The following is a 27,999-nucleotide window of genomic DNA, read 5'->3' as shown; positions in this document are numbered from 1 at the left end:
ATTGTTTCAACATTGACAGTTTATTAGAGAAAGAGCGACTCTGGCCTGTGTATTCCGAAGTCTTCCGTGGCCAGGTCCTGAAAATAACAAAACATTCGTGTTGGCTTTTACTTACTTTGGTTGTGTGTGTGTGTGTGTGTGTGTGTGTGTGTGTGTGTGTTGTGTGTGTGTGTGAAAGAGAGTGTATGTGTGTGTGTGTGTGTGTGTGTGTGTGTGTGTGTGTGTTGTGTGTGTGTGTGTGTGTGTGTGTGTGTGCGTGAAAGAGAGAGAGAGTGTATGTGTGTGTGTGTGTGTGTGTGTGTGTGTGTGTGTGTGTGTGACACGTTATTCAAACAATAATGACTTAAGCCACACTATACCCATGTATACCTGTGTCTGAATGCAGCTGAGGGGTGGGGTGAACACGGTGGGGTCTTTGATGCCTGACGTCACGTTGTAGTAGTTGCTCACCCGGTATGTCGGCACTGCAAAATATGATCATAATCACTGTGTGATATTTAACATAAATGCACTGCATGCACAACATGATCATAATCACTGTGTGATATCTATATACATATATATATACGACTTGTGTCTGTGTGTGTGTGTGTGTCCGCGATGCCAAGCCAAAGTTCTCGATCGATCTTTTTCAAATTTGGAGGCCATATTCAGCTACATCCCGGACACAACCTCATCGATGAAATATTTCAACACGTGCTCTCGGCGCGCAGCGCTGAACCGATTTTGGTTTTTCTCTGGATCCATTTCCAGTAACTCTTCCTTATCTTCTCCAGTGTTTTCAGCGTTTACCTCCCTTCCTTCGTGTGGCGTCAATCCATATTCCCGTTTCTATTTTTAGAAGGTCACTGTCGACAACGCTCAATCCACATTCCCGTTATACTATTTTTAGAAGGTCACTACTCTTCTCCTGTGTTTTGCGCGTTTATCTCCCTTCCTTCGCGCGGTGCGCCGGCAAAGCCGGCGTACACCCGGGTTCCCGACGCAGCCGGGTATTCGGCTCGACTTTTTCCCGGCGCAGCCGTAGGCTACCCGGCGAAGCGGGTATTCATCTAGTATAACATAACGGCTCTGTAAGATATGATCATAATCACTGTGTGATATATAACATAACTGCACTGCACAACATGATCATAATCACTGTGTGATATATAACATAACGGCTCTGCAATACATGGTCATAACCATTGTGTGATATCTATATATATATATACGACTTGTGTCTGTCTGTGTGTGTGCGTGTGTGTGTGTGTGTTTGTGTGTGTGTGTGTGTGTGAGTATGTGTGTGTGTGTGTGTGTGTGTGTGTGTGTGTGTGTGTGTGTGTGTGTGTTCGCGATGGATCTGCTTCAAATTTGGTGGGCATGTTCAGGTAGACCCCGGACACAACCTGGTCGATGAGAATTTTCAACACGTGCTCTCAGCGCGCAGCGCTGAACCGATTTTGGTTTTTCTGTTCATCTTCCCAGATCCATTCCCACTAACTCTTCCTTATCTTCTCCAGTGTTTTGCGTTTATCTCCCTTCCTTCGTGTGGCGTCAATCCATTTTCCCGTTACTACCTTACTATTTTTTAGAATGTCACTGCACTGTCCAGAACGCTTTCCTTGCAACCGTAAGTTGTCCTCACTGTAAAAATGCAAAGGTCGAATCAATTTATAGCCACGCGAAAAATACACTGTCATCTATCTCTATATATTTATAGATATATAGATATACATATATATATATATATATATATATATATACGGCTTCTGTGTGTGTGTGTGTGTGTGTGTGTGTGTGTGTGTGTGTGTGTGTGTGTGTGTGTGTGTGTGTGTGTGTGTGTGTGTGTGTGTGTGGAGGCAACACCTGTGGATTGTAGAGTTCTGTTTGTGATGGGGTCTGGCGGCTTTTGTCCGTCTGTATGTTCTGGCAATTGAGAAGCCATAACAGTTAATATAGGGCTTATAAATAAGCTCTAAAATTCTAAATCCCGTATGAGAGGACTTCGCCTTCAAAGGTGATTGTGGTGTTTCAGCACTCGATTACATTTGACGTCGTCGACAGGGATGGGACTCGACATGATATGTTCAGGACTGGCGGCTTTTGTCTGTCTGTATGTTCTGGCCTTTGAGAAGCCATAACAGTTAATATAGGGCTTACAAATAAGCTCTAAAATTCTCAATCGCGTATGAGAGGACTTCGCCTTCAAAGGTGATTGTGGTGTTTTGGCAATCGATTACATTTGACGTCGTCGACAGGGATGGGACTCGACATGATATGTTCAGGAATGGCATTATGGCCACTGAATCATTTTCGTGCTGTTCCCATTCCACCAACCTGGGAGGGGCCTAAGCTTGGCGGGTCCATGGTTCGGAACTTTGGGGACAAAGTTAATTCAAAGACGGTCGAGTGTCGCCCTTCACAGCAGACTCTGCAGAGTTGTTCGCCTTAGAAGTTGTGGGCTTTCCTTGCATGTACCCGAAAGTTGTCCTCACTGTAAAAGTGCAAAGGTCGAATCTATTTATCGAAAAATCCACTGTCATCTATCTCTATATATTTATATATATAGATAGATATATACGGCTTCTGTGTGTGTGTGTGTGTGTGTGTGTGTGTGTGTGTGTGTGTGTGTGTGTGTGTGTGTGTGTGTGTGTGTGTGTGTGTGTGTGTGTGTGTGTGTGTGTGTGTGGAGGCAACACCTGTGGATTGTAGAGTTCTGTTTGTGATGGGGTCTGGCGGCTTTTGTCTGTCTGTATGTTCTTGCCTTCCTTTGAGTGGGCACAAACTGGTGGATGAAAATGTTCACACGTGCTCTAAGACGGCGAACCGCCACGCTGTCTGTCTCTGTCTCGCGATTCACCCGGCGAAGCCGGGTATTCCTCTAGTATAACATAACGGCACTGCACCACATTATCGACCGCAACACGGTGGCCTAGTGGTAAGGCGTCCGCCCAGTGAGCGGGATGTCGTGGGTTCGAACCCCGGCCGGGTCATACCTAAGACTTTAAAATTGGCAATCTAGTGGCTGCTCCGCCTGTCGTCTGGCATTATGGGGTTAGTGCTAGGACTGGTTGGTCCGGTGTCAGAATAATGTGACTGGGTGAGACATGAAGCCTGTGCTGCGACTTCTGTCTTGTGTGTGGCGCACGTTAAAATGTCAAAGCAGCACCGCCCTGATATCACCCTTCGCGGTGGACTGGGCGTTAAGCAAACAAACAAACAAAAACCACATTATCGTAATCACAGTGTGATATATACCGCAACGGCACTGCAAAACATGATCATAATCACTGTGTAATATTTACCATAACGGCACTTCAAGAAATGATCACAACTGTGTGATATATAACATAACGGCACTGCAAGACATGCTCCTTTTTTACATTTAGTCAAGTTATGACTAAATTTTTTAACATCGAGGGGGGAATCGAGACGAGGGTCGTGGTGTATGTGTGTGTGTATGTGTGTGTGTATATGTGTGTGTGTGTGTGTGTGTGTGTGTGTGTGTGTGTGTGTGTGTGTGTGTGTGTGTGTGTGTGCGTGCGTGTAGAGCGATTCAGACCAAACTACTGGACCGATCTTTATGAAATTTGACATGAGAGTTCCTGGGATTGATATCCCCATACTTTTTTTCATTTTTTTGATAAATGTCTTTGATGACGTCATATCCGGCTTTTCGTGAAAGTTGAGGCGGCACTGTCACGCCCTCATTTTTCAACCAAATTGGTTGAAATTTTGGTCAAGTATTGTTCGACGAAGCCCGGACTTCGGTATTGCATTTCAGCGTGGTGGCTTAAAAATTAATTAATGACTTTGGTCATTAAAAATCTGAAAATTGTAAAAAAAATATTTCTTTTATAAAACGATCCAAATTTACGTTCATCTTATTCTCCATCATTTGCTGATTCCAAAAACATATAAATATGTTATATTTGGATTAAAAACAAGCTCTGAAAATTAAATATATAAAAATTATTAACAAAATTAAATTTTTGAAATCAATTTAAAAACACTTTCATCTTATTCCTTGTCGGTTCCTGATTCCAAAAACATATAGATATGATATGTTTGGATTAAAAACACGCTCAGAAAGTTAAAACGAAGAGAGGTACAGAAAAGCGTGCTATCGTTCTCAGCGCAACTACTACCCCGCTCTTCTTGTCAATTTCACTGCCTTTGCCGTGAGCGGTGGACTGACGATGTTACGAGTATACGGTCTTGCTGCGTTGCATTGCGTTTAGTTTCATTCTGTGAGTTCGACAGCTACTTGACTAAATGTTGTATTTTCGCCTTACGCGACTTGTCTTTCTTTTTCTTTTGTGTTTATGAAATACAATGACTAAGTAACACATAGATTACATAAACGAATATAGCAGTCACCAATGATCTAGACCATACTGATACAAAACAGTCGGCTGAGTTGACTGGGAAAAAACAACCTGTCTATAAGTGAATCAGGTCAGATAGTAAGAGCTGTGACCGTGACTCACATTCAACCAACTCCGTAACACATAAAGACAATGGTTTCTTCGCTTCGGCGCAAATGAGTGTCTCGTGATCGAAATCTCAATCGATCCATATCAAATCAGCCTTTTGTCATCCATTCAGAAAGATAACAACGTTCAATTGATAAGCTTCAACGAGAATTTAAAAACTTGCGAACTGTTGAGGGCAAAAGTTTTGTTTAATTTGACCTTTTTCACAATGGGGCTGGGCAGGGCTGGGACTGTTAGGGGTATAAAACACCGAGAGCTGGTGAAAGCTAGCGGAGACGGTGGTTTTTTACGGTATACATCGTCGATTCGTGCCGTGTAGATGATTGTTTCTGAAGCACAATCTTGGCAATGTATAGTCCTTTAACCAACAAAATTTGAAGGGCTATGCTTTGCCAGTACTCCGGTCATATTTTGACAAATATTGCCTCAACATCAACATAATTCCTTTACAAGCTATTTAAAGTTTTTTGAGTGCTATATACATACAAGAATCACATATGCAAAATATAGAAAAATATTGTGGGGGATAGTCGTATTTTTTTGCATGTTTAGTATTATGTGCGTGCATGATTTTTCCAAAATGGTCAAGCACTACAGAAAACGAATTGTGGGCTGTTACTGAGGCCGTGGTGTCTCATAAAGCTTCACGTTAAAGGCGTTTTTGATAGTAGAAAAGGCAAAGTAGGAAATAGTTAGCTGCAACTCTTGTAAAGTCAGATTGTTTCCGTGCAAAACCAAAAAGACTAGTCACATTTTATACGAAAATTATCCGATTCGCCCATGCTATGCCACCGTGTGCAAATATAAAATAATACAAGGCATTTTTTCTTACTAACATATGTTTCCCCAAAGCAGAGTGAGCAGCTTTAAGAAAATGAGTGTTTTGAAAACATCATTTTAGGCAAAGTCGCTTCATACCCCCCTAAATGTGAAAGAGGCGATCAATTACTAAATTGAGAGGGTATGACACACGACAGTTTGTTTATTTCATATGACGACGATACATAAGATAACAAAATACTGTCACTTGTTGATTCGTCTTTACACTGTTATTGTTAGGGGTTTAAGCCATTCCTTTTTTACATTTAGTCAAGTTTTGACTAAATGTTTTAACATAGAGGGGGAATCGAGACGAGGGTCGTGGTGTATGTGTGTGTGTGTGTGTGTGTCTGTCTGTCTGTGCGTGTGTGTGTGTAGAGCGATTCAGACCAAACTACTGGACCGATCTTTATGAAATTTTACATGAGAGTTTCTGGGAATGTTTTTTCCTTTTTTTCGATAAATACCTTTGATGACGTCATATCCGGCTTTTAGTAAAAGTTGAGGCGGCACTGTCACACCCTCATTTTTCCATCAAATTGATTGAAATTTTGGCCAAGCAATCTTCGACGAAGGCCGGACTTCGGTATTGCATTTCAGCTTGGTGGCTTAAAAATTAATTAATGACTTTGGTCATTAAAAATCTGAAAATTGTAAAAAAATAATGTTTTTTATAAAACGATCCAAATTTACGTTCATCTTATTCTTCATCATTTTCTGATTCCAAAAACATATAAATATGTTATATTTGGATTAAAAACAAGCTCTGAAAATTAAAAATATAAAAATTATGATCAAAATTAAATTTTCGAAATCAATTTAAAAACACTTTCATCTTATTCCTTGTCGGTTCCTGATTCCAAAAACATATAGATATGATATGTTTGGATAAAAAACACGCTCAGAAAGTTAAAACGAAGAGAGGTACAGAAAAGCGTGCTATCCTTCTCAGCGCAACTTCTTGTCAATGCCACTGCCTTTGCCACGAGCGGTGGACTTACGATGCTACGAGTATACGGTCTTGCTGAAAAATTGCATTGCGTTCAGTTTCATTCTGTGAGTTCGACAGCTTGACTAAATGTTGTATTTTCGCCTTACGCGACTTGTTTGCAATTCAGTAGAAAACGTCACCACAGCTGATCGACGTCGTCCGCCTCGTCGTCACAGGGCTGTGCAGACAAGACCGTTTTGACGTCAAAACAACGCTGGTTTTGTGGCATCTTCGTCCAACGTAGTTCACGTAGCTTGCGATCAGCTGGTTGTATGTCACCCACCTTCCCCATGCCAAACGGTGCAAAAGAAAACCGCCGTTGATGACGTAGTGTACGTCGTGGACGTTTTCCTCTTCATGTTTGGCGAGAAACCAAATGTGGGCAGCCAGAATGTGCTTTCTGGCTTCTCGTGGCAGATCTGAGGGCTCAAACAAAGATATTGGAATGTTAGAGAGCTCACGTTCAAAGGCTGATGGCAGCAGTTCTGGAGTGGCCTCTAAGATCCTGACTAGTCGCTGGAACAGCGGTGTTGGGTCAACATTGATGGCCTCGCCTTGAGAGGACACCACAGACTCAAAGGCTAGGGTGACAGCCTGATCACTCTTCTTGAGTGTGAACGGTCGGCAAGCGAAGACCCTACTAACCATGTCTTGAATGACGATTTGTCCCAGTAGTTTTACTGTGTCCACATTTACAGATTCGTTTGCGACTTTTCCGCTGGAGAGAGTTTTCCGTCTCCGCTGAATGAATTCCTCCTCTGGAAAAACTCCAGAATTTTCTTAGTGTCCGCGTGTTCCCTTTTCTGTAGTGACTTGCTTGAATCCTTATGCTGGTTACTTGTAATGAAAGGCACACCTGTCACACGCTGCATGCCAAGTATTCACACCAGTCTTTTACTTTCACCCATGCCTGTTCCCCTCGTCAAACCTCAATTTGTCTTTAAGCTGCGCATCAGAAGCTGTTCAATAACGAGGTCTGAGGACAGTCCTGCCCAGTATCGATCGCTGCGCCGGATGTTGTGGTGGCCTTTCATGAGCTGCTGATATACAGCAGGTTGTATTCTTTGTAGCTCAGACATGTGCTGGAGATACTGCACATTTCAAGTAGTTGGTGTGTCCAGACGCAGCAAAGTGTGGCAACATTTCCAGGACACTCTGTACATGCAGACGAAAGTTGCCTGTTCTCTCATCTGTGATGGACTGACGGAGAATGTCTACCATCATGTCAATGTTCTGTAGCCACAGTTGACTGGTTCTGCATATTGACAACTTCTCTTTGTGTGCAAGTAGCTGATGTTCGATGTCTGAAAGAATATTCACGAATTCCTCCTCAGACGAAACACTATGATTTGATGTTCCGTAAACTACCTTGTATATACCCAGTATCGAGTAAACGCCCACCCCCTGCTTTTGGTCAAATTTTGTGCACAGGGTAAAGTACCTAGTTAACGCCCACCTCCCAGTTTCGATCAGTGAAGTAGACAAGGAAAAGGAAAAAATAAATTTCCTTCCTCGGAAATGTTTCGGGGAGTGGACAGAAAACGGGTTCTAGAGTGGTTACAGAATCGCTATACATTTTTGACTGGGAGGGAAAAGAAGAAACAAAAGCTTCATCTTGGGCGAAAAGTGATGTCTGAAGAGGTTGATTTACGTGTTCTTTGATTTCTCAGTGAGTAAGAACGGGTAGAGGGCCGCGTCGTCAAAGGTATTTTGAAGTTATGAACTTGTTAAACAGACACTAAAGCAATAAGATTATCTTCGTGGTTCAGTGCTTGCAGAATTCCCTGTGTGAGTTTGTGTGTGTGTGTGTGTGTGTGTGTGTGTGTGTGTGTGTGTGTGTGTGTGTGTGTGTCTGTGTGTGTCTGTGTGAGAGAGAGAGAGAGAGTGTGAGAGAGGAAAGTTTTGTGCAATAACGCATCCTTTGAATACTTCTATGCCAAATGACCAAATTATCGTTATTCTAGCTAAGGAACCGCTCCTGCAAAGGGTATAGTACCTAGGAAACGCCCACCCTCAACTTTTGGGCGAATTGCAGCATAGGAGGGGGGGGGGGGCGCATACAAGGTAGTTTACGGTAATTGCAAATGAGCTTTGCCGCAGCCTTTAATAATCGTACATTGTACTTTCTGGGTCTCGGGATCTGCGGATTTAGGTTGTTTGTAAAATTGGCGAAGAATTTCGCTGGTTGTTTTTTTTAAAAGAAACATTCAGCGTTCCTTTCTTCTCTGAAAAAACAATGTTAACGCCATAGTAGTCTTCCAATTGTTTTCTTCGTGTATTTAGAACCATATTCCTGGGCTTTATCAAAACCGAGTCAGCTTTCAATGAGCTGCAAGAGATCAGGCACTGTGACCTGCTCAATGTCGGCTTTGTCCAAGTACTCAATCTAGACAAAACAGCACTTATATCAAGTGAAGGAGTATATTCAAGAAGTGTTTAAACCATCTCATACAACATTACTTTACTTATTTTGAAAACTAGTAACTGAGAAGAAATACAGTTTTGCCATAGGTCGGCTTCCATACAAATGTTGTTTTCGGAATAATGAAAAAAGTCTTAAATTACAGTTTAATGTCATCCATTTGTATAGCATTAAGATGAACAATCAATACCCATCTCAGAAGTATACACATTCAGTAACTCTGCTTCAGTTAGTTGTTTAAACAGACAGTTTTTTGCAAAAATAAACCAGCAGCAGACGACGCTTTCGCGCCAGCGCGCGTTGTGCGGCGGTACAGTAACCTTGACCTAGATGTGTCAGATCAGAGATCTGCGCCTTGTGTCGGCTATGGTCGGCGAAGTTGGTCACAATTTTTCAAAATGTAAATTTTATTTTCTTTGATTTAATTTTAGTACTTGTTTCCCCCATTATATAACTCTATATTCCTGATATGTGTAAACAACATATAACAATCTGTTAAATTATTACATTAAACATTGAAACGGTGTTCAGGTTAAAACTAAATATGACCGGAGTACAGGTGGGATCCGCGGTCGTTTGCCGTCAAGAGCTGTCCTCTCCTTTTGCCGCGCATCGGTAGATATAATCAAACAAGAAAGTGACAAAGGCCTTATGTTGGTAGTTAGGTGTGTGACGTGCATTCTTCATGCCTGAATAACAACCTCCCATGCTCCGAAATCGGCGTATGGCTGCCTAAATGGAAGCCGGGATAAAAAAACGGTCATGTAAAGAAGAACACGAGTGTACGTGGAAGTTTCAGCCCATGAACGAAGAAGAAAAAGAAGACCCCCCCCCCCCTACTTTAACTGTGTAATAATTATATAACATAACGGCACTGCAAGACGTGATCATAATCACTGTGTGATAAATAACATAACGGCACTGCAAGACATGATCATAATCACTGTGTGATAAATAACATAACGGCACTGCAAGACATGATCACAATCACGGTGTGATATGTAACATAACGGCACTGCAAAACATGACCATAATCACTGTGTGATAAATAATATAATGGCACTGATGAACTATAACTATCATCACAGCATTGTGTATATTTTGACAAGTCAAGTCAAGTCAAGTCAAGTCAAGTCAAGTTTTATTCCGATAAAACCCCGTGAGGGTACATGGAAAATTAAAAAACACAATAAAACACATTTCATTCAACACCAAATAAAAGGAACTAAAACAAAAAGAAATCAGACTATGTACAGAAAAGGGAGTTGAGGGGTGAGGGAGAGCAAAAACAATACAAGAAACAATTCAACAATAATAATAATAAATAATAATAATAATAAGAATAATAATAATAATAATAATAATAATAAAACACACAAAGTAATTACATACATTTCTTTACTGTGGGAAATGGGGGGAAGGGGGAGGGGGGGGTGATGGGTGAGTTAACATAAGGACAAAAAAACTATTACAAACAACACAAAACAGATAACGGAGTATAAAGCTAAAAGAGAATTAAATTTTACTCGCTTCTCAAACAGTCCATGACAAGTGTCATGAACTTTGCGAGTTTTAGCAATAAACTCTTTTTTGTAGTGGAAAAAAGCTCTCTGAATTTAACTGAATTGGGGCGGGCATAATAATAGCACCGTAACAACTGTTTTCTATAATTGGTAAAAAAAGGACATACAAAAATATAATGGAACTCGTCCCCAAGGTCACCTGATGAACATTTGTGACAGATTCTGTCTTGTCTGGGAATACTAAGAGTCCTACCTTTTTGTATAGGCAATTTATGATTCAGTGTTCTAAATTTTAAAACAGCGTTTGCTAAATTAACCGGCAGGATGGACAAGTACTTTTCAAACTCAAAATTCTCTTTATACATTCTATAATTATAATAAAACTCATTGTTATTTATTTCTGAATGCCAGGTTTGGACAAATTGGTCTTGTAGCCTATTTTTCATCAGTGCTTTGAAAGTATTAAAATAACCACCATCCGTTACATTATCGATAGTTTGATTGTGCCAAAAATCACTAAAGCCTAACTCATTTAGAACACCATGGACAGAAAGCAAAAATTTTGACTTGTATACACCAGATTCATACATTTTAAACAAAAAACGATATGTCACACAAGAAAGTTTGTCAGAACCATTTGAAAATGCAAGTTTGTACCAAAAATTCAACATACGACATTTCGCTTGAATACTTACAGGGAACTGACCTAATTCACCCAAAACCATGTTTGTTGGTGTTGATTTGCCAACTTTCAAAATCATCTTAAAAAATCGTATCTGTAATTTGTTAGCTAGATCAGACATGTAAGGGCACCATACTTCAGAACCGTAAAGTAAAATAGGGACCACAGTTTTTTCAAAGAGGTCAATTTGGACATCAAGAGGCAAAAACAGTTTTCTAGTTTTACGTAATAAAGCAAACATGGCCTTGGAGGCACGGTCATACAAATTCTTCTGTGCAACAGTAAATTTACCATTGTAGCTAAATTTAATACCCAGGTATTGAAAATCATACACAATATCAAGTTTCCGACCATTGAATGTAAATGTCGGAACTTTTCTTACTTTCCCTCTTGAGAAAATCATTACTTTTGTTTTAGTTACATTCAATTTCAAAAACCAATCTTTACAATATCTGTCCATAATATCTAGAGCAATCTGCAAGGATTCTGGCGATTCAGCAAAAATAACCGTATCGTCAGCATACAACAAAATGAACAACCCATACAGAACGTTAATATCACTGTTGTCACAGTTTACATTTTCGGATTCACGTCCTAAGGTATTTAGAGCTGACTCCCGATCAAAATAATTCTTCAGATCGTTTAAATATACGGAAAAAAGCAGGGGAGACAAGTTCTCACCTTGTCTCACACCGGCAGAACAAGAAAAAAAGTCAGACAACTTAGTGTTCCACTGTACACAGGACTTAGCTTTAGAGTACATATCTTGAACAATCGTCAACATCTTACCACGCACACCACAATTTAACAATTTCTGCCACAAAAAAGAGCGGTTAACAAGGTCAAAAGCCTTTTCATAGTCAACAAAAACACAGTACAATCTCTTCTTTTTAGACAGGAAAAAGTCTATTATAGCATTCAGGGTAAAAATATGATCAGTCACACTATGGTCGGAACGAAAACCTGCTTGTTCTTCACCAATAGTGTTATTGGCATCAAAAAAATGAGTAAGGCGGTTGTTTAACAGACAGGTGAAAGCTTTTCCAAAACAGCTCAGGATGGAAATACCTCTATAGTTATTAGGATCATCCTTACTACCCTTATTCTTGAAAAGGGGCTTAATGACACCAATAGTCCAATCTTCGGGTACTTTGCCGGATACAAGGACTAAATTAAAAAACTTAGTAATAACTGACAAGAGATCTGCTGAAACATTCTTCAAAAATTCATTTGTTATAGTGTCTAAGCCACAAGCTTTATTATTTTTTAAGTTTCTGAGAGCAATTTTAACCTCTTCCTCAGTAAACAAGTCATTTAGTAAATATGTATCTATAGAAAAGGTACTTTGATCATTTTGCTGATCTGCAGAATTAGCATCATTGTCATCTGTCTTACCAAGACGTTTAAAATGCTCAAAAAATGCATCACAGGATACTTTAGCATATGTTTCTCTCTTGTCTTGGCTACAACCATTTATTATCTTCCAAAATGCCTTAGGATCAGAACATTTTAAACTTGATATTTTCTTCATAAATTTTGATTTGTATTTTTTAAACGATACTCTAAGCTGCTTTTTGTATGCTTTACTTGCTCTGGATAGGTTATCTTTAGAAACTCTATTCCTAAGACGTCTCGCATTATTTTTTGCGTTAAAAAATTCTCTACGACTTTTCTCACATTGGGAATCAAACCAAGGGAAGTTATCATTTTTCCTTTTTTTAGTACAAGGTTTACCTTTTCTAGTGTTGTTCTTCAGAAGTCCAATATCCGAGGCAGCGTTTTTCATAATATCACAAATCTGAGAACAAAACTGGTCAATCTGAAGTTGCGACAATACACTGACATCATCTAGTTGTGCAGATAAAGTACAATCCAATTGTCTAATAATCTCATCTGCTTCTTTTAAAGGCACAGTAAGCCTCCCGTAAACCATCACAGAGCTCCCCGAGCGTCTAAATACAGTACAAGCATACTTCCATTTGAACGCTCACCGAACGGGAACATCCTGGCTGCTTTCTGTCGAGCGTGAGACATTTTCAAAGAATTTATTTTCGTAGACTTGTTACGTTAACAACAACGGCGCCTCGTTTTTGCGCTAGACCTAACTTTTAAAATCTAAATAATAAATTGACAGCTTGTTACACAAACATTCTTTAATCATAAAAGAATTCGTTTTTCATCAAGACAAGATCAGAACAATTCGAAGTTGTGAAAGTTTAAAAAAAGAAAAGCCCGGAAGCAGGGTCACGCAAGGGTCGTAGCAGACGACGGCCGGTTTATCAGTGCAAATCGCCGTTCCTCTCAACAGTCAAAAGCCATCGCTAGAGTTCTTGTGAACCACAGCCGTTGTTTCGTGCATAAAAAAAACGTGCTATTGTAGATAAGCTCACGTCGAGTCGCATTCAAATGACTAACTATGACGACTGCATTGTGAAAAGGGAAAACTGGATCACACGGGTTCACGATGGCTCAGGGGTAAGATAAACCACGCAAAAATAAATTCTTTGAAAATTGTTCGCTCTTTACGGAGGGCACCTAGGATGTTCTCAATTGGTGAGTGTTTAAATGAAATGGTGTTTGTACTGTGTGTAAAAGCCTGACCGTATCTGTGATGGTTTACGGGAGGCTTACTCTGCCTTTAACTGCTCAGCAAATTTAATTTTACTGTCATCGAACCATTTCGGCCTGCCTACAAAATCAGAACTTTGTGTTTGTTCACAAGAAGAGTCACTTGCTTCCAAATTATCGTGATTTGAAAAGCCGAAGACAACAGAGATCGGGCAATGGATATCAGAATACAACTCACAGAAGTCAAGTACACAAAAATCAACAATAGTATTGATCAATGACACTGAAGCAATAACATAGTCTACCACACTACTTTCCTTGGATGTACATTTTCTGCTATTATCTGGTAGGCCTATGCGGCCGTTAATTATAAACGCGTCCATTGTTTTACAAAAATCCAACAATGCAAAGCCCATACTGTTTGACGCCACTGCAAACCATGATCATACTATACCGTAAGATACCCTGTAAGCGCCCAGTATTGAGCAAACAGACAGGCGCAGTGGCCTAGTGGGTAAGACGCCGGCCTCCCAAGCGATAGGAAACGTTCTTGTGAAGAGTGTGTGTTGTTTATGATAAGAAACCTTCCAATACCTTAACCTCAATCAACAGCCTGTGTGCTCGCTGTTCAGAGCGAGGTTTTGTTCATAATATTCTTGAAAACCACACGTGGCTTTGAAAAAAAGAATTTCTTGAAAGCGACTTACTCTGCAAAGCAAACAGTCCGGATGTTGATTTTGGGTGTTTGTCCAAGTTCAAAGGGATGTTCGGCATATTTTATTCAAAATCCTGACGATGGAGTGTGCCTTTAAGCTCACCTGAGTCGACGTCCCCCTGCGTCTGCTCCATGACAGGTGAGTTAAAGCCATAGGGGGTGATACTGTGGAAGTAGCCCACCCCGTCTCTCACCCCCCTCACTCCCCCGCAGTAAGTTCCGTTTACATAGGTAGCCAGAAACTCATTCAGGTTCTCCACTGCATACTGGTCTGAGGACCAAAAAGAAACGAATAGCGTTGGGTACAACGTGCTTAGCTGTCCTGATTCCAGCCATACACACGCGACGGGTAGGGGGAGGGTAGATATAAGGCCAAAAAAAAAAATTTGTCTGTTTAGGGTAACATGACCAAAAAAACTAGGGTCGGTAGGTAGGTAAAGTTTTTTTTTTTTTTTTTTTTTTTTTTTTTTTGTGTAAATGCTATGTTGGCTGAACATTCACTTCTTATATTTGATGAATACATGTTTCAAAACTAACGTATAAATAAAACAGAGAGAAAGGGAGAGAAAGAAACGCCAAATGTCTCTTTTTAGCATTTTTACCTCTTTTTTTTTTGAAATCAAAAAAAAGTTTTTGGGTCGGCGCCAAATCGATAGGGTCGGTCGGGTTACCCTAAACAGACAATTTTTTTTTTTTGGCCTAAGTAAACACAGAACACAAGAGAAGTTGGAGAGAGAGAGAGAGAGAGGCAGAGGGAGAGAGAGGCAGAGGGAGAGACAGACAGACAGACAGACAGACAGACAGACAGACATACAGAGACAGGCAGAGAGACACAGACAGACAGAGACAGACAGACAGACAGAGACAGAGAGAGAGGGAGAGACGAGAGAGAGAGAGGGAGAGACGAGACAGAGAGGGAGAGAGTGGGAGAGAGTCAATGATTGATTGATTAATCGATTGATTGATTGAGTTGTTGATTAATCGATTGATTGATTGATTGCTTGGACGGTGGACATACCTGGCATGTTTAGACAATTTTGTTTGATCGCTCCTTCAATAGCACTGCTGCGACACTTCCCATCGTGAACCCGGAACAATGTGTTCTGAAAAATGAACTCTGAGAATGTTGGTCGGGAATGCCGCGGGACATCCAAATAGTTAAGGAGATCTAAAACTGTAAGACTGACTTATATGGGCTGAAGTTGTAACGGACAAAGATGTGCATGGTTTCTGCCAGACAACGGTAATTGTAAGGCAATGGTAGGACTGATCATAGATGTGTATTGACGGGATCGCCAACTCGTTGCGCGCGCTCACCAAGTAGCGGAAAGCGGAAAAGACGATTTTGACAGTAACTTTACTTCCGGTGCAGTCTTTCAACACATGGAGAAGAAGGAGAATTTCGAAGGGGAGGTGGAGTTTGTGGCTGAGGTATGTGAAAAGCAAACAAACCAATACAAAAAGATCATTGCTGATGATTGAAATGAGTCATGTGAATCAACAATAAAGATTCATTGTGGACGGCACGTCATTATTTTTGTTTTTAACACTTGAAACGCGAGAGCATCTGACACACTGGTAAATCCGAAGCTGTGCACGCAAGCTGATCAGCAGATCGTTTTTCTGCAGATATCTCGCTCACATCGGCCACTATTTTAGCTCAGCGAACCGACAAATTTGCAACAGAACAATTTCTGAATGTTAGAAATTCGGCTGTAGATTTATAGATACCCTTTCTATTCCATGGTTGTTGTTTTTTCAGGGGGAAAGTACCGACATCTCAATCGCTGAAAAGATGACAGCATCACTACAAAAGAAACTGCAAGAATTGCCAAAAGTAAGTAAAAATATTGACAGATCTATGTAAAAGACTATGAAAATTTAGAACTGGAACAACAGATATTCAAGAAATAACCGATAAGTGATATATTATAACTGAACCATTGATTGATTTGAATACTACATCATGCATGGAAGTTAAAAATGGTGCAGGAACTGAAGTCAGATCAACACATCAAAAAGATCAGTGCAATATATTTGTTTTCTCTCCCCTCTAGCATAATTCTGTTTTGATATATATGTGCACGTCCTAGATACTGGGAAATACTATGGGTTGTCAACTTTGAATGACTGTCACAATATCTCTGAGCAATGGATGACAAAGGGGATGCTTTGATGTCAAAGGGGATGGATTTGACTTACTGTAACAACCAAGTTTGGGTTTCCAAACATTGCTGTGGGTTTTAAACGATTTAATTTTTAGCCAAAATGCCCCCAAAACAGCACCTAAAACTGGGACAAAAATACACCAGTCTGTGTTGCAGCTGGACATAATGGAGAATAAAGCTCTGTGAATTTTATTGTGATGTTTATGGGTCAGCTGAAGGATTATTCTCGACATACACACTCAAGAATTACATCTATTTTTCTTCTTCTGGGAGTTTGATCGGCAAAGAAAACACGTAATCGTGGGTTACCGTCGTTTCCGGTTTCAACTTCATCAAAAAATGCGATCTGCTGAACAAAGGAAACCTCAAAGTTATTCAAAGTCATTATTTATTTATTTCAACAACATTTAGGTTTTCAAAACACAGCACTACGGTAGGAAACAAATTTATTTCAGCTTATAATCGCGCTTGAATGTACCCCACCCTTGTTTCGTTTCCATCTGTAACCCACGAAAGCATGGCCACAGCAGACGACAAATCCCGCATTGCCTATCACACACGCGTTGTGAGATCGCGGGAACACCGTCGAAAGTTCCATTCATGACGTTTGACCCGGTCATGTGAATAGACAATGAGAATTTATCCACCCAATCGTATTCGTTTCCGGTTTTTGAGACGTAACTCACGACAGACCACGCTGTATCTTCACTGTTTGAGACCTGTAAAATCTTTTTTGACAATTGTAGCATATATTCATCGACGAATTTTGCGATATTTTGCTGATTAAAGCTTGATCTGGTGCAAAGTTTGAGCAGCACATGTGTTCTCATGATCGGCGCCATTATGAAATTTTCGATTCTTCTGCAACGCACGATCGACAATCGATTAATTCTCTCATTTAGGATTGTCGCTTATGGAAACTTGAAAATTTCAAACTTTCATGTATGCATAGTTATTTATCTATGTAGTCCACATGCAATAATCAAGTTTTAGTTCTTTTCTTTGGAAATAAAAGACATTACGAACTATGGTTTCCATGAAACTCACGACAGTATTATCTCTATACACATAAACCCAGTGAGCACAGATCGAAAACTTTTTGCTCACTTAAATCTTTCTATCATGTATTAAAACCCAAAAGGGTGCCCAAAACGCTAGTTGCTACATTTGACCTACAAAAAAAACTTTTGCGCCTGGACATTGCGTGGGTTACGGTTTCCACTTTCTACTTCGATCTAGTTAACTTATGGAAACTTGTAATTTCAAACTTTCATGTTTGCATATTTATTTATCAATGTTGTCCACATGCAAATTGCAATAATCAAGTTTTAGTTCTTTTCTTTGGAAATAAAAGACATTACAAACTATGGTTTCCATGTAACTCACGACAGTATTATCTCTATACACATAAACCCAGTGAGCACAGATCGAAAACTTTTTGCTCACTTAAATCTTTCTATCATGTATTAAAACCCAAAAGGGTGCCCAAAAGGCTAGTTGCTACATTTGACCTACAAGAAAAACTTTTGCACCTGGAAATTGCGTGGGTTACGGTTTCCACTTTCTACTTCGATCTAGTTAACTTATGGAAACTTGTAATTTCAAACTTTCATGTTTGCATATTTATTTATCAATGTTGTCCACATGCCACATGCAATAACTGAGCTAAAGTTCTTTCCTGTGGGATATTGAAGCCTAAAGTGGAAACCATGTAACCCACGACATAGAGCGTACTGCATGTGTCTAATTGTCATTTCTAAAGAAACCCCGATATGAAAGGTCCTCTCTTTGACAGAAAAAGATACAGGCATGTCTTTTGCACTTAAAAAAGAGTATTTCACTCAATTCAGTCCTACTTTTTTTCCTGGTGTCCATGTCCCATAGTTGTGACCCAGTATCTAGGATGTGCACATATGCTTGATGTCTTCTGTTGTTTTTAAATTCATTGTCACTTCTAAATTGCATCCTTTATTGCAGAACGCTTGTTCTTTCTGCCTTTCAACTGCCTTTCACCGGAGCTCAGAGAGCTTGTCGACCTATTCTCCACCAAATCGTTCAACTTCAAACGTCTATCAACTGCCATTAATTAGCTATCATCCAGCTATTTGTATGGACAGTTAGACTTATTTCTCTAGAAATTTAGTTTTACTAAGGGTTTATTGTTCTGCTTTTTTTCAGACATACCGTCCCGCACCAGAATTGCCAGAGGTTGTTGCAACTACAACTTTGAAGAACTGTGTCGTGATGTACAGCAGCTTCCCGAGTCGTGGTGCCTCGCGAAGAACGAGGTGAACCAGGTGGTTAAGGTTGTTGTGCTGGAGCCTGGAGGCCAGCTTGGTTAAGGTTTGACTTTGACTTTGAGTCAGCATTTTCAGTGATTTTTCTGCGCAGCTGATGGTGTTTGGATTTAAAGTGTAAAGGAAAAAGTCCCCCCCGAAGCAGCGTGCTGCAGTTTAGACTGGCTTGGCGACAGTGTTGAAGTGAGTGACAAGTAACATTTTCAGTAAATCGCTTTGTGTTACAATTATTCAACACCAATTCTGAGCCAAGAGAATGATTTTTTTTTTCATTTGGAATGTTGTGTTTTATAGGTTAGGTGTGGAAATTTGGATTTGACTGTAAAGCTCTTTAGCAGAGAATGTAAATAAACTTGACCAAAAAATTATTGCGACAAATTTCAAACTCCCAAATTAAAGCATTGATTAATTCCCGTTAATTAATTAATTAAATTAAATGTCACAAGAATTTATGCTTTAATTTGGGTGCAACATGTTGAAACTTTGTTTGAGAATGTATCTACTTCATTGATTAAATATATGCATGTGTATAAATAGGAATCTTTCTTGTGTCAAATTGTGTGAATTGAGACTGAGTGAGATAGTGAATGTTGGTACATTACATTTACAGGGCCGGACTAAGCAAAGAGGAGGGGGGGGGGGGGGGGGGGGGTTGCCAATGGTGGTCCAGGGGGATGTTCCTCTGCCCCTTGTGGGGGTCAGGGGGCGACGCCCCCTTAAGCTGAAGGGTAGGTCATATTCTGAGATAGGAAAATGGTCGCTCCTTGCATGAAACGGCATAAAATAAACAATAATACATTTTTTTGAAATATTAAGTGAGGTACATGTTTAGGGGGGGGAGGGGGGGTTGCGCAACCCCCATAACCCCCCCCCCTGGTAGCCCTAGTCCGGCCCTGCATTAATTGTCACTGTATGGTGTGTGTGTGTGTCACTGTGACCAAAGATACATATGCTCTATTTGAGTTCATACAACTTCCAATTCCATTCAAACGTTAACAAAGTGTTGCTTTCTTTCTTTCTTTCTTTATTTGGTGTTTAACGTCGTTTTCAACCATTCAAGGTTAAAGTGTTGCTGGTATGCGACTGAACATGTTCTATTAGGAAAGCAAAGCAAATTCCAGTGTACATAGTGGTCAACATAAAAACAATCAGACGCATCGATGCAAGACATTTATCAAGTGGCTGACAATTGATTTTGAAATGAAAACTGTTTGCAAAATATCTCGCTGTCAAAATTATATCTTGAACAAGTACACAAAGGAATTAGGTTTGAACCATAGCAAAATGAATATGTTTCAAATTTTCATGTTGCAGACTTAAATTTACATGGACTCATGAAAATACAGAACAGGCACTGAACAAGCCATGTGATACAATACTGAACCAAATACTGAAATAGGAAGAGAAGTACATTTTGACGACAGCAGATTTTAACACCAAAAATCGACACCTAAGACAACAATCAAGAAGTTCAAATTCAATGTACATGCACTTGATCAGATAGGATAGTTTGTACTGCATGTCAAAGAAAGATCATACACAACACACTACAGAGATCCTTCCTGATTGTTCTCAACATTGTATGTTTTCAGCTTTTTCCTCAAACTCCTTTCTTTCCATGTGCATTTCATTTTGTCCAACATTGTATGTTTTCAGCTTTTTCCTCAGTCTTTTCTTTCCATGTACATTTCATTTTGTCCATCATTGTCTTCAGTTTGTGGTGGAGTCTTATTTAAAAAAAAACAGAACATTTTGCAAAGTGTCTTCTTGAACAGCTTGTGAAAGATCAAATGAATACAAAGTGTCATAAAAACACACCGGAACAGCATCACTGTTCCTGCATGGTTCAATAAAGTCATCTGCTTTTGCCTGTGTGTTGATGCACAGGTTTCACAGAAAATATGTTCCATGGACATCAAATCACCAAAGGGAAGTAATCGCTCTTTATGCATACGACATGTGTAATAGATTAAGCGAGAGTTGTACGGAACCTTTTCTCCTGGCACGAGAGGATGAAAGTCGCTTGTATATTTCAATGCTTGTTATTCTCTCAGGTGCCAGGAGAAAAGGTTTTGTACAACTCTCGCTTACTCTATTACACAGTCATGTCGTATGAATAAAGAGCAATTACTTCCCTTTGGTTATTTGATATCATCAACGCTTTGCCTCATTCTGTTTAAGATTTCTGCTTTGTGTTGCATGGACAGACACATCTGCAATACATTGGGCTTGACAAAGGTCAGTTTGCCCTTGTTCAGCATGCTTGTCATGTCAGGGGTGGTTTCACTCTCTTCACTGTAGAATTCAGGTGCGCAAGTCAGGGCTTCCAAACACTGCAATTTCTCATCTCTGTACGCACTCTTTTGGAGACACCAAACTCTCTGTTTTAGCTTTTTGGCAACACATACTCCAACATACTTTGCATTGTACTCTTCATCCTCTTTGATTTCTAATGCACTTACTGGTTCCCTAGTTTTTCTTCATAGGCCTTTAAGACACCAACAGTATAAACATGTTCAAGGCAATCCAGGCTGAAACTGCAGGGGATACTGTCAACTCAGTAATGCCTGAATGCTGGGTTGAAAAAGCAGAGTAGTACCTGGCCCACGCCTTCTCCTTGGCAGCATTCCCAACCTTGCCTCAGGGAACTAGGCAGTCATGAACAAGCAGAAGTTTCTCTTCCAGATCTGCACCTAAAACACAGAAAATAAAATATTATAATTAAAACAACACACAAATATAGCAGAAATCAACCCAAGAGTGAAACTGAAGATGTAGATGCATGCACACAATCAAAACCAACAACACACGACAACAACCCAAAACTACACTTTACATGAATGGATGTGAACATATTAAATTTTGTATTCCATTTGTCGTTATAGAACGTGTTGACAAACCACTTTCATGAATCCTTATCATGTCTTACAACTATGACATGTGCTATTAATGATCCTAAAAAACACATGAAATATTGTAGTGGCAGGCATGTACCTAAAATATTTGTAAACAGTAGCCTCTCTGTGCAACGAAGCAGTATTTTTGCTCGAAAACTATGCATGAAACTGAAAGTGATCTTTCAGGTACTGGGACTTTGCAAGCTGATTTTTTTTATACCGCCTTACTCAAAAACTTACTTTTCAATTACTGAATTGGTCGACAAGCCCTCTGAGCTCCGGTGAAAGGCAGTTGTCATTCTTGATAGATGCACAAGCGTTCTGCAATAAAGCATGCAATTTAGAAGTGACAATGAATTTAAAAACAACAGAAGACATCAAGCATATATATCAAAACAGAATTATGCTGGAGAGGAAAGAAAACAAATATATTGCACTAAATGACTAATCTTTTTGATGTGTTGATCTGACTTCAGTTCCTGCACCATTTTAGTAACTTCCATGCATGATGTACATTCAAATCAATCAATGGTTCAGTTATAATATATCACTTATCGGTTATTTCTTGAATATCTGTTGTTCCAGTTCTAAATTTTCATAGTCTTTTACATAGATCTGTCAATATTTTTACTTACTTTTGGCAATTCTTGCAGTTTCTTTTGTGGTGATGCTGTCATCTTTTCAGCGATTGAGATGTCGGTACTTTCCCCCTGAAAAAACAACAACCATGGAATAGAAAGGGTATCTATAAATCTACAGCCGAATTTCTAACATTCAGAAATTGTTCTGCTGCAAATTTGTCGGTTCGCTGAGCTAAAATAGTGGCCGATGTGAGCGAGAATTCTGCAGAAAAACGATCTGCTGATCAGCTTGCGTGCACAGCTTCGGATTTACCAGTGTGTCAGATGCTCTCGCGTTTCAAGTGTTAAAAACAAAAATAATGACGTGCCGTCCACAATGAATCTTTATTGTTGATTCACATGACTCATTTCAATCATCAGCAATGATCTTTTTGTATTGGTTTGTTTGCTTTTCACATACCTCAGCCACAAACTCCACCGCCCCTTCGAAATTCTCCTTCTTCTCCATGTGTTGAAAGACTGCACCGGAAGTAAAGTTACTGTCAAAACCTCTCGCAGCCGCAGACGGGAGTTCGAAACAGGGCCAGCGTTGGCGCGCGCGCAGAGTTGGCGATCCTGTCAAGGGATATCTATGGACTGATGCAACACACAGACACACACACACAGACACACACACGAACACACGCGCGCACTTACACGCACGCCGCACGCACGCACACACGCACGCACGCGCGCACACACACACACACACGAACACACACACAAACACGAACACACAAACACACACACACAGGCACACACACAGGCACACACACACACACACACGCACACACAACCACGCACGCATGCACGCACGGGGTCATACTCACAGCAGGATAGTAGTACAGGTAGAAAATGTCATAGGGCTGACCGAAGCGGACACCTGTTTCGCGGGACGCAAACCGCTGCCCAATGATGTCCACACTGAACTCGGAAGTGCTCTGTCAACAAACGAGATTCACGTGCCATCGTGTGCGAGTGATAAATCTCCATGTGTCAAGGAAAAGAAGTCGCAACTGGGTGTTCACATCAGTGGTTGTTTTTTTAGCTACAATATTTTAAGATGTCGTATGGCTCGTTGTTCGTCCAAGAAGTTATTTTGTTTGTCACGCAGCTAGCTCTGAATGAAATGCATGAAAATGATTATATCTACCGAGGTAGGAGCGATGACAGCATCAGCTGTCAACACTCTTCGCCTCTTAATTATCATCGTCGACAGGAGGGTCATTGCTATCATCAGCAAGAACGGCAGTGTGAAACGCATGTCACCAACCAACTTCTTCAAACAGATTTGAAGCGAAAGCAACGTCATCTATAATAACACAGGAGACTTGAGCACATTCACAATGCCCTCTTCCACTGGACTTCAGGACATAACATGTGTGTACGTTACCTGTAATAACCTAGCTTTTTCAGGGTTTTTTCTCCAAACACGGACATGTTTAAGGCCCACTCAACCTCGGGAAAACTCGTGTTCTCCTCACTGTTTCAGATCTGGTCAGGCTTTTTACCTGGGACAAGACCATCCCTCCACTTGGTCACATTCCTTTTACATGGGACAAGACAATCCCTCCACTTGGTCACATACCTTTTACATGGGACAAGACCATCCCTCCACTTGGTCACATACCTTTTACATGGGACAAGACCATCCCTCCACTTGGTCATATACCTTTTACATGGGACAAGACCATCCCTCCACTTGGTCACATACCTTTTACATGGGACAAGACCATCCCTCCACTTGGTCATATACCTTTTACATGGGACAAGACCATCCCTCCACTTGGTCATATACCTTTTACATGGGACAAGACCATCCCTCCACTTGGTCATATACCTTTTACATGGGACAAGACCATCCCTCCACTTGGTCATATACCTTTTACATGGGACAAGACCATCCCTCCACTTGGTCATATACCTTTTACATGGGACAAGACCATCCCTCCACTTGGTCATATACCTTTTACATGGGACAAGACCATCCCTCCACTTGGTCACATACCTTTCACATGGGACAAGACCATCCCTCCACTTGGTCACATACCTTTCACATGTGACAAGACCATCCCTCCACTTGGTCACATACCTTTCACATGGGACAAGACCATCCCTCCACTTGGTCACATACCTTTCACATGGGACAAGACCATCCCTCCACTTGGTCACATACCTTTCACATGGGACAAGGCCATCCCTCCACTTGGTCACATACCTTTTACATGGGACAAGACCATCCCTCCACTTGGTCACATACCTTTCACATGGGACAAGGCCATCCCTCTCCTTGGTCACATACCTTTCACATGGGACAAGGCCATCCCTCCACTTGGGCACAGGACCATCCCTCCACTTGGTCACATACCTTTCACATGTGACAAGGCCATCCCTCCACTTGGTCACATACCTTTCACATGGGACAAGGCCATCCCTCCACTTGGTCACATACCTTTTACATGGGACAAGACCATCCCTCCACTTGGTCACATACCTTTCACATGGGACAAGGCCATCCCTCCACTTGGTCACATACCATCCCTCCACTTGGTCACATACCTTTCACATGGGACAAGGCCATCCCTCCACTTGGTCATATACCTTTCACATGGGACAAGGCCATCCCTCCACTTGGTCACAGGACCATCCCTCCACTTGGTCACATACCTTTCACATGGGACAAGGCCATCCCTCCACTTGGTCACAGGACCATCCCTCCACTTGGTCACATACCTTTCACATGGGACAAGGCCATCCCTCCACTTGGTCACAGGACCATCCCTCCACTTGGTCACATACCTTTCACATGGGACAAGGCCATCCCTCCACTTGGTCACAGGACCATCCCTCCACTTGGTCACATACCTTTCACATGGGACAAGGCCATCCCTCCACTTGGTCACATACCTTTTACATGGGACAAGACCATCCCTCCACTTGGTCACATACCTTTCACATGGGACAAGGCCATCCCTCCACTTGGTCACATACCTTTCACATGGGACAAGGCCATCCCTCCACTTGGTCACATACCTTTCACATGGGACAAGGCCATCCCTCCACTTGGTCACATACCTTTTACATGTGACAAGACCATCCCTCCACTTGGTCACATACCTTTCACATGGGACAAGACCATCCCTCCACTTGGTCACATACCTTTCACATGGGACAAGGCCATCCCTCCACTTGGTCACATACCTTTTACATGGGACAAGACCATCCCTCCACTTGGTCACATACCTTTCACATGGGACAAGGCCATCCCTCCACTTGGTCACATACCTTTCACATGGGACAAGGCCATCCCTCCACTTGGGCACAGGACCATCCCTCCACTTGGTCACATACCTTTCACATGGGACAAGGCCATCCCTCCACTTGGTCACATACCTTTCACATGGGACAAGACCATCCCTCCACTTGGTCACATACCTTTCACATGGGACAAGGCCATCCCTCCACTTGGTCACAGGACCATCCCTCCACTTGGTCACATACCTTTCACATGGGACAAGGCCATCCCTCCACTTGGTCATATACCTTTCACATGGGACAAGGCCATCCCTCCACTTGGTCACAGGACCATCCCTCCACTTGGTCACATACCTTTCACATGGGACAAGGCCATCCCTCCACTTGGTCACATACCTTTCACATGGGACAAGGCCATCCCTCCACTTGGTCACATACCTTTCACATGGGACAAGACCATCCCTCCACTTGGTCACATACCTTTCACATGGGACAAGACCATCCCTCCACTTGGTCACATACCATCCCTCCACTTGGTCACATACCATCCCTCCACTTGGTCACATACCATCCCTCCACTTGGTCACATACCATCCCTCCACTTGGTCACAAGACCATCCCTCCACTTGGTCACATACCATCCCTCCACTTGGTCACATACCATCCCTCCACTTGGTCACATACCATCCCTCCACTTGGTCACATACCATCCCTCCACTTGGTCACATACCATCCCTCCACTTGGTCACATACCATCCCTCCACTTGGTCACATACCATCCCTCCACTTGGTCACATACCATCCCTCCACTTGGTCACATACCATCCCTCCACTTGGTCACATACCATCCCTCCACTTGGTCACATACCATCCCTCCACTTGGTCACATACCATCCCTCCACTTGGTCACATACCATCCCTCCACTTGGTCACATACCATCCCTCCACTTGGTCACATACCACCCCTCCACTTGGTCACATACCATCCCTCCACTTGGTCACATACCATCCCTCCACTTGGTCACATACCATCCCTCCACTTGGTCACATACCATCCCTCCACTTGGTCACATACCATCCCTCCACTTGGTCACATACCATCCCTCCACTTGGTCACATACCATCCCTCCACTTGGTCACATACCACCCCTCCACTTGGTCACATACCATCCCTCCACTTGGTCACATACCATCCCTCCACTTGGTCACATACCATCCATCCACTTGGTCACATACCATCCCTCCACTTGGTCACATACCATCCCTCCACTTGGTCACATACCATCCATCCACTTGGTCACATACCATCCCTCCACTTGGTCACATACCATCCCTCCACTTGGTCACATACCATCCATCCACTTGGTCACATACCATCCCTCCACTTGGTCACATACCATCCATCCACTTGGTCACATACCATCCCTCCACTTGGTCACATACCATCCCTCCACTTGGTCACATACCATCCCTCCACTTGGTCACATACCATCCCTCCACTTGGTCACATACCATCCCTCCACTTGGTCACATACCATCCCTCCACTTGGTCACATACCATCCCTCCACTTGGTCACATACCATCCCTCCACTTGGTCACATACCATCCCTTCACTTGGTCACATACCATCCCTCCACTTGGTCACATACCATCCCTCCACAACGTATAGCCTGGGTGCTCGTTGTGCATAATACCAGTGTTATTTTTTTTTTAAATTTTTTTTAGAGAATTAATTTCGTGAGAGGCACTGGTGCCTTTCTCGGAAATTGATTCATAAAAAAATGCCAACTTACCGCAGTAAGCAATCAGGCTGTTGCCGTTTGGTATGTGACCAACTTACCGCAGTAAGCAATCAGGGTGTTGCCGTTTGCTATGTGACCAACTTACCGCAGTAAGCAATCAGGGTGTTGCCGTTTGCTATGTGACCAACTTACCGCAGTAAGCAATCAGGGTGTTGCCGTTTGGTAAGTGACCAACTTACCGCAGTAAGCAGTCAGGGTGTTGCCGTTTGGTAAGTGACCAACTTACCGCAGTAAGCAGTCAGGGTGTTGCCGTTTGGTATGTGACCAACTTACCGCAGTAAGCAATCAGGGTGTTGCCGTTTGGTATGTGACCAAGTGTAGGAATGATATTATCTCACGTAAAATCCTGGCCAGATCTGAGACAGTAAGGTGAACAGTTTTCAGGAGGCGGAGTGAGCCTTTAAACACCTGACGTACCTCCCACACGTCCGGCCCCTGGTCAGTGTGCGTGATCTGCAGGGTCCACTTCTTGCCCTCCCACAGGTGGGGGGAGCACATGTACGGCTCTCCTCTCACCTGTGCAAAGCTTGACCACAACAACAACACCAACAACAGCATGATCGGGAGAGGCTAATATAGCTAGTTCTTCTTGCCGAGTTTAAGCATCAGGTGTGTACATGTATCATCTATGCACATGTTCGTGTGTTCCGACACTGTGTGTGTACTGACATCATTTCAAAGATAAGGACAGAGATAATATTGAAAGAGGTCAAAGGTGTTACTGACCTAGCTTAATGGCTGTGCTCTGCAATGCAAAATGG

The 27,999-nt window shown here is 41.8% G+C and overlaps 2 protein-coding genes and 2 long non-coding RNA genes across 4 annotated transcripts in view; 1 reads left to right on the top strand and 3 right to left on the bottom strand.

Annotated features, from left to right (window-relative positions):
* The window catches only part of LOC138952270 (tryptophan--tRNA ligase, cytoplasmic-like), a 306,357-nt gene that overhangs the window by 202,641 nt on the left and 75,717 nt on the right, over positions 1-27,999 (bottom strand). The window lies entirely within an intron of this gene.
* Positions 2-27,999, bottom strand: LOC138952243 (uncharacterized). Its single transcript, XM_070323863.1, has 6 exons — positions 27,656-27,999; positions 23,011-23,121; positions 15,217-15,301; positions 14,302-14,469; positions 370-464; positions 2-77 (listed from the first exon to the last, which is right to left on the bottom strand). Exons 1-6 carry the CDS (start codon positions 27,794-27,796, stop codon positions 24-26), a joined length of 654 nt encoding a protein of 217 aa, XP_070179964.1. The 5' UTR covers positions 27,797-27,999; the 3' UTR covers positions 2-23.
* Positions 19,585-19,808, top strand: LOC138952241 (uncharacterized). The gene is made up of 2 exons (XR_011451333.1): positions 19,585-19,654; positions 19,724-19,808. It is a non-coding gene; the product is annotated as an uncharacterized lncRNA (long non-coding RNA).
* LOC138952240 (uncharacterized) lies at positions 19,951-22,775 on the bottom strand. The gene is made up of 4 exons (XR_011451332.1): positions 22,602-22,775; positions 22,196-22,270; positions 21,801-21,881; positions 19,951-21,356 (listed from the first exon to the last, which is right to left on the bottom strand). It is a non-coding gene; the product is annotated as an uncharacterized lncRNA (long non-coding RNA).

This window comes from Littorina saxatilis, linkage group LG17 (genome assembly GCF_037325665.1).
Source record: "Littorina saxatilis isolate snail1 linkage group LG17, US_GU_Lsax_2.0, whole genome shotgun sequence".
In the NCBI taxonomy this organism is placed as follows: domain Eukaryota; kingdom Metazoa; phylum Mollusca; class Gastropoda; order Littorinimorpha; family Littorinidae; genus Littorina; species Littorina saxatilis.
Note: the sequence above shows the minus strand (reverse complement) of the source record. Positions and strands in the feature narration are given on the sequence as shown.

Excerpts from the sequence above, each read along its gene's own strand:
- LOC138952243 (XM_070323863.1), bottom strand. The coding sequence starts at position 27,796 with ATGCTGTTGTTGGTGTTGTTGTTGTGGTCAAGCTTTGCACAGGTGAGA. Across the intron at positions 14,470-15,216 it reads AAATTGTCTAAACATGCCAG|ACCAGTATGCAGTGGAGAAC; the intron begins GTATGTCCACCG and ends TTTGGTCCTCAG. Across the intron at positions 78-369 it reads TCAGCTGCATTCAGACACAG|GACCTGGCCACGGAAGACTT; the intron begins GTATACATGGGT and ends TGTTATTTTCAG.